The following is a 14,597-nucleotide window of genomic DNA, read 5'->3' on the forward strand; positions in this document are numbered from 1 at the left end:
GGGGAAGGGGAGGACTCCTGAGACTGGTGACAAGGGGAGAGTGTCAAGGCAACCCCACTTCAAGGAGCTCCGACGTTATGAAGGACCCTAACACGGATTACAGTCCGGGGGAAGAGTAAATGCAAATATTTACTTATGTATGTGTTTGTTTTTAACCAGAAAAAAATTTTTTTACTAGGAAACACACCCAAAGTTGCTTGGCCCCAAGAGAAACCCCTTCCTATCACAGCTCCCCCTTGGGCGACCTGGGAGACACCCTGGCTGGCTGAAGGAGACCTAGACTCCAGCTCCCAGGAAGCAGGATCCTCAGGCATCCACTTGCCTGGGAAGCCCAGGGGACAGGCATCTGGAAGCCAGCGCTGTAGATCCTCTGTGGCCGCCCTAGTTCCTGTCCCTCTGGGCACTCAGCACCTGCTGCGTGGAATTGCCCAGGGATTCCCTGCCGATGGAGTCTTCTGCCGCTTCTAGGAGCTGCACGGCCCCACAGGGCTTCTGTGGGAGGAGGTTTTAGTCTTAAACCTACCCTGCGGGGTCTCACCCACAGGAGCCTCTGAGTGAGGGGATGGACCCTTGGCCGAAAGCAGGCTGGCGGGGGCCTTTAGATTTTCAGCTTTGGGGGTTGGTGGGCCCTCCAGAGGAGGGGGAATCGTCCTCCAAGCTCTTCAGGAACCGCCCAGCCTTCGCTGCCTGTCCCAGAGGGCCTCTGAGCAGTGAAGGGGGATCCTGGGCTAGTGCCACACTCGCCAGTAGGTGCCAGGCTTGGAGTCCTGCCTTCCGGGCTGAGTGGGTTGCTGGCAGCAGAGGGGGGCAGGTCCTGGGGGGCTGTAGCAAGTGCACAGTGGAGGGAAGTAGACAGGAGGACCAGCTAGGAGAGGTGCTTAGGGACTAGGGTGCGGTGCCCAGAAGAACCCATGGTAGTGGCTGGGGCCCCGCCCCAGAGAATGTGTGAAGAGGGCCCCACGGGTATAGGAGGGCCACACAGAATGCCTCTGGGGGACAGGCTGGGCCACATTCCCTCTCCCCACACACACACATACACAATACACACAGGGAACATAGGACGGTTGGGTCCTCAGAGGGCCAAGGGTAGAAAGGTCTCTCTGTAGATAAGTGGGAACAGGGTCCTGAGTGGTGAAGGTCTGTCACCCTCGTCCTGTGAGCGTGGGTGAAGGTTCCTCCACTGAGACCACGGAACTGGAATATCATCTTCTGACCGAAGGCTGCGCTCAAGAAACTGGAGGCCTAAGCAGGGCTGCTGGCATGGGGGAAGGAGGGGAGGGGCACTTGAGGTAGAGGTTGGGGCAGGGATTTCCGGTGTCCTTGCACCCGAGGCTGTGTTGGAGTCAGGGTGACAGTCACAGGGAAGGCTGCGGAGCCATCAGAGCTTGGTGGGTTGTGAAGAGCTGCTGGCATTTCTGAGACAGAAGGGGGAGACAGAGACCTGGCGTGTGTGAACCATCTGTTAGTTCTCAGCATCTGCAGGTCCAGCTGGGCGGGGTCCCAGGTGTGGAGGCTCTGCTCTCTTTCCTGCAGGTGTCCCTTGCCTGGAACTGCGCTGGCCACCTTGACAAGGGGTGCAACTGTCCTGCTGCCTCTTCTTTCTTGGCCGCCGGCATCTGGACACTCGGGCTGCCGCCACCAAAATTAGACTTGGGGTGGCTTTCTTCTCTGCTCAGGAGCTGAGTCTGACGACATCTTTCTGTACATCACCACCACTGAGTCTCCGCTGTCAATCGGCAGGAGTGCTGGAGACACCCCCGTCTGTCCCTCAAAGGAGCCAGGTGAGGAAGGGGTCCCTGGGCTGGAGGGGTAGGACTCCTCAAATGGCTCAGGGGGGTTGGAAGCTGTGGGAGGGCTGGGAGCCGGGACGCCTGGGACCAGATGTACTCAAGTCTGGGCTGCCTCCTGTGGCCACATGGTGCTTCCAGCCGCCCAGCGCTGTGATCCGGGAGACCTCAGCACATCACTTTATGATATATGTGTTTGTTGGTTCAGAAAGATCTGGAAGGGAGTCTATTGAACAAGAATTCTTAAGTGTCTGTGAAGACCAGAGTGGTTGCCTCACTTATATTTGCTGGGTCACACGCCCTGTCTTCTCATCAGTGTGCATGCGCTTCAGGGACACCTCTGTGGGCTTACAAGGGTTGGCTTATCCACGCGACTCCTCGCTGGGTGACTCTGTGCACACGCCTCTCCTCCTCCTGGGGAGTGGGTCAGCCTAGGCCTGTTCTCATGGTCTGGGCAGGGGGGGTGGGGGGCTAGACTGAAGACGCCAACACTTTCTCAACCGTAAGCATGAGGTTCCTCCTGGACAAATGGAGACAGGGAGGCCCTCAGAGGATCAGTGGCTCACCCACCATGGGCCAAAGGACGGGGCCGCAGCCGGAGCCTAGGTGGTCCCACTGCCACACACCACAGAGGAGCATGATGTCCGGGTGCCTCTTGTACGCAAAAGAGATGTCGGAACCAGAGACTGATCTATGCAAGAAGAACTGAAGGGTGAAAAATAAATGAGAATAAGTGACACCTGGGATTTTTTAGAGGGAATGGAATTCACTTTTAATACAGGAAAGGATAGAAGGTTATATAAACACAGTCAGATGAAGCAATTACCTTCCTCACGTCAACCAGATCTGATAACTCCATTCCAAATATTTAGATTTCTGCATCAGCTGGCTTTCCCAAATCTATTTAGGCAGCATCTGGGACCGTGGACAGAGGTCATTGGTCAGGCACTATGGAGCTGGTGGGGATCTTCACAGTCTTTCAGACCCTCTGCTTGTCTGGCCTGCTTGTCCTCATTGCCTTCACATGGAACAAAAAGAGGGGTCAGCTGCCCCCAGGACCCACCCCACTGCCCTTCCTGGGAAACTTGCTGCAAGTCAGCATCACTGAGACCTATCAGTCTTTCAAGAAGGTGAGTCTGTTTACCCGCCCCGCCCCCCCCCCTTGGGCAGAGAAGAATGTGGTTGTCGCTGCCTGGGTACTGCTGTGTGTTGTCCTAGCGTCTCCATCAAGATTGTCATGATTTAGCCCATGGTTGCAGCCCCTGTGTGATACATTTCCTTGAAGCTCCTCCTCTGTTTTGCCCAGCCTCTAACTCACCGAGCATGATGTGCTTGGTGGGGACTGGCCTGTTCTCCTAACATGCCAAAGAACGTGAGACAAAGGCTCATGATCCGCATTTCTAAAGAGTATGCTGCTTGGGCCTCCCTGCTCCCCGCCCCCCCCCCCCAGACGCCATTGTTCTCCTAGCAGTCGGCCATCACTCAGTATTCTTCATCAAAGACACAATGCAAAATAAACGCTTTCGCCATGCGTAGGAAGCTACTGAAAATACCATGGATTAGGATAGGCATGCCCTATTCCTCAAAGTGACACCCTGGCTCCCCACCACTTCCAAGAGGTCAATTTCCTCTGTGTCATTTGATTCACTGCCTTCTGCTCCGATGGGTGTTGACCATGGAACCAAGTACGATGGAAGCTTTGACAGCTTCCGTCACTTCTCTGTTTAACATGAGGTCCGCTATTGCTTCACTTGGGAGGATTTATACACTGAGTTGTATAGCCCACCCCGAAGGTTGTAGTCTTTGCATCAGTAAGTGCTTCGAGTCCTCTGCCCTTTCAGTAAGCAAGGTTGTGTCACGTGTGTATTGTAGGTTGTTCAGGAGCTTTCCCCCATCTGGAGAGCTCAAATGTCTTCATCTAGTCTAGTTGTTTAGATTATATGCTCGGCACATAGATAAAATAAGTATGGGGAAAGGGTACAATTCTGTCATGGGCCATTCCCGATTTTAAGCCATGTAACATCCGCTTCTGAAAGTGATAATGCTGTAATCTGAAAATATTAGTAGCACCAATTTCTGATATATTGGAACTATGCCCACGAATGATGTCAATTTGGGAATCATAGTCCCGTAAATTCTTAATCACAAAGACACTGACATTGAAACTGCTTACAACTCAGAGCCTCAAGATCATGAAGTCTTGGGATTTCTGAAATGTAGCATTTCAGAGAGAGAATGGATCTTGGAGTTCATCGAATCCAGCTCCACTGTCTTACAGATTAGAGAATGAAGAGTGGAGGTGATGACACCAGGCTTCTATGGCTCACAGGACACCCAGCTTCTATGAGACACCAGGCTTCTATGGCTCACAGGACACCCAGCTTCTATGAGACACCAGGCTTCTATGGCTCACAGGACACCCAGCTTCTATGATTTTTTCCTCAATCGTTGTTTCAAATCCAGTGCCTACTCTTGATTCTTTTTATCTTCACTGGTCTCCCCTGAAATCACCACTCCTACCATCCTGGATTGGCCTAATCTCTGACCAGCATCTTGCTCTTCTTCTCACCTCCACTCTCAGCTCAAGGAGAAATATGGACCGGTGTTCACCGTGTACATGGGGCTCAGGCCAGTGGTTGTTTTATGTGACGCTGACGCAGTGAAGGAGGCCTTTGTAGGCCAAGCAGATAATTTCAGTGGCCGTGAAGAAATGCCTTCCTTTAAAAAGAGCATCAAAGGTCATGGTATGTAACAACAAAATAATAACAACAGGTATATAACGTCCCTTCCGATGTCCCAGGTTCTTTGAGAAGCACTCCCCCTCTGTGATGACACTGGCTCTCTGGAAGAACTATTGATGTGTATTACATTTTCAAATAAAGAATCTGTGTAAAGCTGGCTTAGCTAGAGAAAAAAACCAACAGTGACATCCACGATATGTGTAATAAGTCACTTAATATCCACAAAGCATCCCAACCCAGTCTAACTCAAGTCCACGGGTCTGATGCTAGCCAGAAATCTCTGAGGTGCGCTTACCTGAAAGCCAATGACACCGAAAGGTGAAGCATGGTTGGGAGAGATCAAGGTCAGTAGGAACATGTCAAAGCACAGGCAGCTCAGAGGTTGGCTCCCAGGGTCAGCAGCCCATTGGTGCCATCCTTGGAGGCAGATACAGAGTCCTAGCAAGGAGCAAGGTGAGAAGCAAATAAGAAGGGAGAAGTTCTCACTGCTTCTCTTGTGAAAAGGCCACCCCCCAAGGAAGCATCATCAGGCTGTGACCTAATTGACAGCCTAGATTCCACACCTATACAAGTGCAAGTTGACATAAAATCAAATGCGGCAGACAACCGGTTGACAACTTGACGCTTTTTATACAACTCTTTACCTGTAGATAATCACCAGAGACAATAATAAAATTTTATTTTCACTTAACATGATACAGCTAAAATGTGCGCAATTAAAAATACACCAGCTCCATTTAAACCTTCTACTCTATAAGTGAGCAAACCAAAAATATTCTATGCCTAACAATGACAGTCTTACGAACCCTACACCTGAACCCTATAATCCTATCAACATCTTTCCATATCCATGAACGTTGTAAGCCAGCTACTTCATCCCTTTATCTCCTCCGCCCACCCATTTGGGGTATCCAGTTTCTAAAACACCCCCCTTCATTTGGGGTATCCGTTTCTAACAATTCAGCGCTCTGAGGAGACCAGCACGTTCTTTGATGTGAACAATGCTCATTCCAATTGGAATCCTGTGTGTCTGCATGCATGAGAACAGGTCCAATCCATCAAGTCTCTCCACCGAGTCAGCAAGCAATATGCATCAGCTCACAGGGTTAATCACTTTCCTCTTCATCCGGTCCAGTTCTGGTCATCTCAGTCCTACCCATCCCAAGCTCGGTCAATGGGTGCTATAGCAAGCTAAGGGGCTCCCCACACAACTCCACCACCACCACCACCACCACCACCACCACCACCACCACCACCACCAACTTCAGACCTGATCCTTTCATGCATTCTCAACAAACTGAGCCCCTGTGGGCTAGGTCAGGTCATCGTTGTAAGATTCCTTACAACTCTTTAAATTCCAATGCAGTCAGCCCATTTGCCTATCTCCTCTCGCCCTTGGGAACCAGGCCCACAAATATCAGTGGCCAGCCTCAACCCATCTCTCCATTGCTGTGTTTCCCCTGGTTCCATTCAAGAGAATGAATCCAGGTAGTCACCTAGCATTTCAGGCTGCCCACCTTTTGTGTATGTACCTTAAGAGCCAGGACTGAGCCATGTGTACGCATACGTGTATGTCTAGAGAACACAAGAAGGATATAGAAAATGGAGTGTTCCCCGTGACATTCTATCCATCACTACCTTAATCTCCCGATGCAGTCCGCCAATTATTTGTCCAGAACCTGTCACTGGGTATCTTCTGGGTTTCTATTCTGATTCCCTTTCATCTCCCTTCAGTCCTTTACTATATTTTCAAGTCCTAGAGGGTGAGCACCTTGGTCTTCCTAACCTGTCTGAGACGTTAGGAAGGTAGCCCTGGAGACCACATCCCCCTTATGGCCCAGCACAGAGTTGGGAAAAAGAAAGGGAGGCCAGGCAATGGCTTGACGCTGAGATCCTGACAGGTGTCTCGATGGCCAATGGTGAGCGATGGAGGATTCTGCGCCGCTTCTCCCTGGCTGTCCTGCAGGACTTTGGGATGGGAAAGCGAAGCATTGAGGAGCGGATCCAGGAAGAGGCTGGATACCTAATGGAGACATTACGGAAGACCAATGGTATGGCGACTGAGCTCAGCCCGGAAAAGACAGGCCGTGGTGGGAGGAAGCACTCAAGGGGAGTGGATTGTTAAAATATGCGTTTAGAATTCACAGATTTTTTTCCCCCCAGGTAGGTTCAATGTTAAACATGAACAGGAAAGACTCTTCTCAAGGGCATCTCCATCTCAGGGGATCTTAGAGAGTCTGTGAGCCCCTGGTATTAGATACATATTTGGGGGGATATCTGAGCCCTTTTACTAGACACATAAAAATTGATTTTCTATTAAACGGAGTCCAATCCTCATCCAAAAGTAAGGACAGAAGCCACTGAGTTTTAGAGAAAAGACAGAGACTGGGAAGTACCAAGAAAAAGTAAAAGTTAAGTAAAAAGGAGAATTTTTCTCCAAAAACAAAGAACAGGGACTCTGGATACTTTGAAAAATCTATGAAAAGGGTTTAAATGTCCTTAGAGCTCCATGTATCTTTTTCAAACTTGTATACACTAGTATGTACATTTTTTACTGGGAAAGGTATCCCCAAATCCATGGACAGGGCACCAACATTCTATTGTACAGAAGGTAGCCTGAAGTTTAAGGATAATATTCTCAATAACCCAAAAGAAATCAAGAGCAGCGCTAGAACAAGCGTCCAGCCAATCTTTTTCGGTATATTATGTATCCTACATGTACTTCTTTCCCAAGTTTATGACAAGCAAATAAAGGAAAAGTCAAAACAAGGCCCTATATCATTTGCAAGTCCATAAAGCATGTCAGGTGATGCTCTGACAAGTTAAAATGCATCACTCTACCGAATCGTGGAAGATCAGTGAAGTGTTTATTCAACCAATGTGCGAATTTATAAATCAAGTCTAAAACCACACATCATGAAGTGACGCACACGCACTATTAAGCCAGTCTTCAAGGCAGGACGGAGTGAGTCCACGTCTCGTGGTCTTAATAATTCTCTGCAAAGTCCACAATTCTCACCATCAGGTGCACCCACCAACATCACCTTCTTCATTAGAGGCACGGTCTCCAACGTCATCTGCTCGATCCTTTTCGGAAGCCGCTTCGACTACAAGGACAAGCAGTTCCTGAGACTCCTGGAGCTGACAAGAGAGATTTTCATTGAGATCAGCACACCCTGGACACAGGTGCCCACCACCCTTAGTCTGCCTACCTTACCCCCAATCTCAGCTACCTAAACGCCTGCCGACACCTGGTTTAATTATCTCCACAACCCAGGAACAAATGTCTCAATCTGCCCAAGACTCCAATATGCCCATGTCTCACACCTCGCTCTAGATTCTAGCCTAGCCTTGGAGTTCGAACTCAATTCAAGCGGGCCCTACAAATGAACATTTTGTCTGCTCTATTTTCCATAGCTATTTGATATGTATTATGATATCATGCAATATTTTCCTGGAAGACATAATAGAAACTACTATATGATAGAGGAGATCAAGGACTTCATGGCCTCTAGGGTGAAACTCAAGGAATCATGCCTGGACCCCTCACATCCTCAGGATTTCATCGACTGTTTCCTCATCAAGAAGCAACAGGTACCTACCTGTCCCCTCCTGCCAGGCTTTCCTCGATCCCTGGGTCTTGCCACAATAAAACCACACATCAACAAATTGGGGACAAGCAAGCAAGTCATTTCTCACACGATTTACTACTATTTAGAAATCAAGATACAAACCATCAAAGTCTTAACCGTGACCTTTTTAAAAGAAGTTATGGAATTTTTAAGTCTTGCACTTCTGTTTACTATTTGTCTCACATTTAGGATGAAAATAACCCCAACACCGAATTCAACCACAAGAATTTGATTGCCATCATTTTCGACCTCTTCTTTGCTGGCACGGAAACAGTAAGCTTCACTCTCCTGTATGGAATCCTGCTGCTCCTGAAGTATCCAGAAGTAGAAGGTACACATCCTCCTTCGCGTGTTGCCCTGGTGCCCCTGATCCCAACAGGAGGAAGAGAGAGTCTTCAAACCTTAGACCCCTCCAACGATAGACCCTCTCACTATCATGGGTGCAAAAATCTTGGAATCTCTGCCTCAGGGGCTCATTTAACTAAACCCTCTACTCAATGCCTGTATTGGTTTCCAATTGACCCTATAGCACACTACTGAAAACTTAGTTCTGTCAAACAGTACAGAATGTATTACAATATAGTCCTGGAAGTCAGACTGCTAAAAGGGCTCTCATTGAGCTAGAAGCTGTAGGGTAGAATCTGATTCTTTGCCTGCTCCAGCTGCTAGAGTTGCAATCCTGACGTCCTGGGCACATGGTCCATTCCCTCATCTCCAAAGCCAGCAGCTACCATCTCCCGATCTTATTCCATTTTTATTCTCTAACTCTAACCTTCTATCCTCCTTATAAGGACATTGGTGATTTCATTATGGACCACTTGGATAATCTAGGATAGCCTTCCGATCTGAAGACCCTCAGTTTTATTGCATCTGTTAAAAATAACTTGTGATCTAAGTAAGGTTTACAGGTTCCAGAGACTAGGGGGTAGATATTTCTGGCGGCCCTTATTCTGCTTACCACAGTGCCAGAACTAAGTGTAATCTCAATCTAAACTCTGAAGCATTTACCTCTCATAATCACCTCCCAAAAGGAATATCTGGCCAGTTCGAGGGGCTACCAAGGTGAGGGCTTCATGTTCATGTTCAAGAAATACCCCTGAAATTTAGCCCCTTTCATTGCTAATAAAGTTTAAAAGGCTTTTTTTTTTCTTCAAATAATGGAAGACTAATTTGATTTTACTCACAGTTTTATAGCCTCACCACCCTTGTCCTAATTTGTCTTTTGCCTTAATGAGCAATAAACGATTTATTCCACACGTTCCATACTCGTCCTCTAGTTGCTCACCTAACAGAAAACCAAAGATTAGCTACCTAATCTGTAAGCAGTAGAGGTCTATTTCTCACCCTTCCGGATTCTGGAAGTCTAATTCAGGGTGCCAACAGTGTCTTGCTCTCATAGAAGGCTCAAGGGCAGGTTTTTTGTTTTGTTTTGTTTTGTTTTCCAAAAAGTGGGTGAGACTGCCCCTTGGGGTTCTCTAGGACGATCAGGGGTGGAGAATTGCAAAAGCAGACACCTACAGTTTATCCTGGATGATAAACAGAGTTTTTCACGGCCAAGTGCTGAGTGATCTTTCCTTCTGAACAGGAGGCCGTGGTCCACATAAGTGTGGAGGCCTCTTCTCTAAGGGAAGACCTTTCCTTGTTTCTTGAAGTTTCTGGTAACAACGGGAATTCATTGGTTTTAAGCATCTCTTTCCAATTTCTGACGTCATCATCACCTAACCATCTTCCTTCTGTGCTTCTGCGTGTCTGATCTCCTGTTCCTGTAAGGACACCAGCCAGCCTGCATTACAGCCCACCCTGTCCCAGTATGACAACGTGCTAACCTGACTACTCACATCTGCAAAGACCTGATTGCCAATGAGGTCATATTCACAGCTACCAGGCAGGGGGACTTCTACACCTCTTTTTGTGGTTTTTTTTTTAACATTTTATTAGGGGCTCATACAACTGTTATCGTAATCCATACACACGTCAATTGTGTAAAGCGCATTTGTACATCGTTCTCAAAACATTTTCTCTCCACTTAAACCCCCGACATTAGGTCCTCATTTTTCCCCTTCCTCCCCGCACCCTCCTCCCGCATGAGCCCTTGATAGTTTATAAATTGGTATTTTGTCGTATCTTGCCCTGTCCGACGTCTCCCTTCACCCACTTTTTGGCTGTCTGTCCCCCAGGGAGGAGGTCACATATAGTTCCTTGTAACCGGTTCCCTCTTTCCTACCCACTCTCCCTCTACCCTCCCTGTTTCACCACTCACACCACTGGTCCTGCAGGGCTCATCTGCCCTGGATTCCCTGGATTTCCAGTTCCTCTCTGTACCAGTGTACATCCTCTGGTCTAGCCAGACTTGCAAGGTCGAATTCGAGTCACGGTAGTGGAAGTGGGGAGGAAACATTTAGGAACTAGAGAAAAGTTGTATTTCTCATCGTTGTTACATCGCACCCTGACTGGCTCATCTCCTCCCCAAGACTCCTCTGCAAGGGGATCTCCAGTGGCCTACTCATGGGCTTTGGACCTCTTTTTAAAGGACACAATTGAACCCAAAACACCTCTCCTGTGCAGGCACAAGCATAGTTACTTGCACATTGAATGTGATGTAACACTTTAATACTAATGATCTTAGTCTAAGCAACATACCAGCTTTCAGGATGAAGCACAAAGAATCGTAGTTCACTTGATTTCCCCGAGGCATTACTTGGGAAAGTTACACACAGGCAAATCCACCGAAGATGCTTTTCTTAGGATCCCATTTGCTTCCGTGCTTCCTCCCTGTCTTGGTTGCCTCTCTGTCTTTTCTGCAAAAAAATGCTTATGAAAACCCAGCTCAGATGACGTTGCTGTCCAGCTCCTGTCCAGCTCATCAGACTTCCATGCTTACCGAGTGCTTTCAAGATTTAAACTGAGCACCCAAACCCGTCTTCCTCCCGAGGGTCTGATGAACAGTCATTGTGCCCTACCTATGTGCCGCATGTTAAGGAAGAAAGAGGTCCTCTTAAATCATGGCGAGAGCTCTCAAAAGCCACTCACTGTCTGCTGGAGACAGGACCCTCCCTAGCGTCTATATTCAGCCTCATAAGTACAGAGAAAACCCAAACACCTCCTCCCATTTCTCTGTGCCCTCCCGGCCTATGTTTCCGACTTGTTCCAGCCAGGGTCCATGAAGAGATTAACCAGGTGATTGGGACTCACCGGACACCCAGTGTTAAAGACAGGGTCAAGATGCCCTACACAAATGCCGTGATCCACGAGATACAGAGAATAATCATTTTTTCATCGTTGGGTGTCCCCCACAAAGTCATCCGGGAAACTCATTTCAGAGGCTTCCTTCTGCCCAAGGTGGGTTTGCACTACACCCCCCCGCCCCCCGCCCCCCAATTGCTCTGTCTTCTCTAAGTACTGCTCTTCCTCTCTGTATCCCTACCTTCCTCCACTACATGGAATAGTCCCTAACTGTCCCTTCTCCAATTCAGGGCACCAAAGTGCTTCCTTTATATTCTATGGCACACCGAGACCCCAAGAACTTTCGCTTCCCAGATACCTTCTACCCACAACACTTCCTGGATGAGCAGGGCGGTTTCAAGAAGAATGAAGCCCTTGTCCCTTTTGGTGCTGGTAGGTTGCGTTGATCTGGCCTCTCCCAAGAACATCCCTGAACCCTTGGTCCATCTAGCAATTTGACCATAAGACAAGTCTTGCCAAGGAATGAGTTCTTGAAATAGGCATACTGATGCACAGATCTCCTAAGTATGCACTACTGTGACCCCTGATGTGGTCTGGGGGCATCTGAGGATATGAGAGGTCATCTGACCCCCAACACCTGCCCCCACCCCTTTCTGTACCATTATCCTGTGCAAGCTGGAGCCAACCGATTATCTTCCCTTGTGCTCACAGGAAAGAGAGCCTGTCTGGGCGAGGCCTTGGCCCAAATGGAACTCTTTCTGTACTTCACCTCCATCCTTCAGAGCTTCTCCCTGCGTGCTCTAGTGCCACCAGCCGACATCGACATCACCCCGGAAGTCTTCAGACATGACAAAAATCCCACTACCTATGAGGTCTGCCTTGTGGCCCGCTGAGGGCTCCCTGTTGGGCACAGTGAACAGAGGTGGAAAGCAATGTCTGCCTGATGGTACCTGTTTCAATAAAGTTCCAGCATGTCCATCAAAGACCATCATCATGACTGCTGTGGAGCAGAGTTCAAACACGATCACCTTGGAGATACAGAGCAGGCTAGCTTGTGAATTTAGCAGAACATCATGATCCAATTCAGCATTTCTGCCAAATTGTATTTATCTCTCATAATCATCTCCTGCTAAGCTTCTGCCTACATCATATTCTTCTTCTCTATTTTTTTTTTTTTTTTTGGTTTGCATGGTCCTGTTGTCTCTTCTTCTCGTTAAGTGCCATCAAGTTGGTTTTGACACAATAGTGGCCCTTTGCACAGAGGGAGCGAACACAGCCTAGCTGTTGTGATGTCGGACGCCATCATTTCAGCCACGACGTCAATCCCTCTTGTCAAGGGTCTTCCTTTTGGTCACTGCCTCTCTGCTTTGCCAAACTTTGTCTGCTTCTCTCGAACCTGATCTCTCCTGATAATGCCCGAAGTATAGGAGACAAAGGCTTGCTTCTAAGACGAAGGCATTCTTGCTTCTAAGGAGCATTCTGGCTGTACTTTTAATAAGCTCTTAGCAGTGCATGATACTTTAATGCTTTTCATCAACACCGTAATTCAAATGCATCAATTCTTCTTTAGCCTTCTTTATTCAATGTTCAACTTTCATGTGCGTATGAGTCCATTGAAAATACCATCCATGTGTTGAGAATGAGGAGGGTCAGAGCAGAGACCCAAAACCCATCTGTAGACAATGGGACATCCCCTCACAGAAGGGCCACAAGGAAGGGATGAGTCGATCAGGGCGAAATATAGCACCGATGAAGCACAGAATAGTCCTCTGTTTCCTTGAGGATTCATCACACACACCCCCAACCCAACCCACTATCATGACCCCAGTCCTGCCTTTCACTGCAGGCTAGACCAGAGCATGTACACAGGTACAGATAAGAGATAAGAGCTCATGATACACTGAATCCAGGAACAGTAATGGGAGTAGCGATACCAAGAGGATAGGGGGAAGGTGGGGAGAGGAGGGGAGGAAGGGGGAGCCAATCGCTATGATTGACACGTAACAATACCCCACACCCCAGGGGGATGAACAACAGAAACCGTGAAGGAAGAGAGACAGCGGTTGGTATAAGATATGAAAATAATAATAATTTATGATTTATCAAGGGGTCATGAAGGTGGGAGGGAGGAGGGAAGGGAAAAAAGAGGAATTAATGTGAAGGGCTCAAATAGAAAGTAAATATTTAGAAAATAATGATGGCAACATATGGTACAAATATGCTTGATACAATTGATGTGTGGATTGTTATAAGAGCTGAGGGAGCACCCCTATATAATGATCTTTTGGTACACTGGTACAGATAGGAACCAGAAATACAGGGAATCCAGGACAGATGGACCCTTCCGGACCAGTGATGAGAGTGGGGATACCGGGAGGGTGGAGAGAAGCTGGGTAGAAAGGGGGAACTGATCACAAGGATCTGCATATAACCCCCTCCCTGGGCGATGGACAACAGAAAAGTGGGTGAAGGGAGACGTCGGACGGTGTAAGATATGACAAAATAGTAATTTTTAAATTATCAAGGATTCGGGAGGGGGGTGGAATGAGGAGCTGATACCAAGGGCTCAAGTAGAAAGCAAATGTTTTGAGAATGATGATGGCAACAAATGTACAAATATGCTTGACACAATGGATGGATTGATGGATGGATGGATGGGTGGATGGATGGATGGATGGATGGATGGATGGATGGATGGATGGATTGGGATAAGAGTTGTACAAGTCCCCAATAAAACCAATAAAATGATTTTTTAAAAATTTTAAGGTGGGCATCAGGATTGTATCCTTTTATCATATTTATTCAATTTGTATGCTGATTAAATAATCTGAAAATCTGGATTGGATCAAGAACTCGGCACCAGGATTGGAGAAGGGTTGACTACCTTCGGGAGGCAGATGACATAATGTTGCTTGCTGGAAGTGAGGAGAGCTTCAAACACATTCTAATGAAAACAAAAGACTACAGTGAACCCTCGCCACTTCGCGCTTCGACTTCCACGGCTTCACTCTATCCCGTTTTTTGCGTAACAGCGCATGCTCTGTCATTACTGCCACTGATTGGCTCATACTGTACACGCTTGATGCCATAAATAATATAATAAATAATAAATGATAATTGTAACGTCCAAAATGTTTTACTGTATTTTCCCTTTTTCGTTTAATAAATTGGGTAATACGAGTGTAATGGTGACTAAAGGGTGTTTTTTCATGTCCTCTATGCTCTAACTACGAAAATATTTGATTTACAAATAA

General features: G+C 47.6%; 1 protein-coding gene across 1 annotated transcript; it reads left to right on the top strand.

Annotated features, from left to right (window-relative positions):
* Window positions 1-2,737: 2,737 nt before the first annotated feature.
* On the top strand, window positions 2,738-12,326 carry LOC101647769 (cytochrome P450 2G1-like). Its single transcript, XM_004710342.2, has 9 exons — window positions 2,738-2,917; window positions 4,369-4,531; window positions 6,430-6,579; window positions 7,554-7,714; window positions 7,946-8,122; window positions 8,350-8,491; window positions 11,312-11,499; window positions 11,634-11,775; window positions 12,055-12,326. Exons 1-9 carry the CDS (start codon window positions 2,738-2,740, stop codon window positions 12,234-12,236), a joined length of 1,485 nt encoding a protein of 494 aa, XP_004710399.1. The 3' UTR covers window positions 12,237-12,326.
* Window positions 12,327-14,597: the final 2,271 nt, after the last annotated feature.

Source organism: Echinops telfairi, unplaced genomic scaffold, assembly GCF_000313985.2.
Source record: "Echinops telfairi isolate 266 unplaced genomic scaffold, ASM31398v2 ScPeMD7_655;HRSCAF=1070, whole genome shotgun sequence".
NCBI classification, from domain to species: Eukaryota; Metazoa; Chordata; class Mammalia; order Afrosoricida; family Tenrecidae; genus Echinops; species Echinops telfairi.

Excerpts from the sequence above, each read along its gene's own strand:
- LOC101647769 (XM_004710342.2), top strand. The coding sequence starts at position 2,738 with ATGGAGCTGGTGGGGATCTTCACAGTCTTTCAGACCCTCTGCTTGTCT. Across the intron at positions 8,492-11,311 it reads GAAGTATCCAGAAGTAGAAG|CCAGGGTCCATGAAGAGATT; the intron begins GTACACATCCTC and ends GACTTGTTCCAG. Across the intron at positions 11,500-11,633 it reads GAGGCTTCCTTCTGCCCAAG|GGCACCAAAGTGCTTCCTTT; the intron begins GTGGGTTTGCAC and ends TCTCCAATTCAG.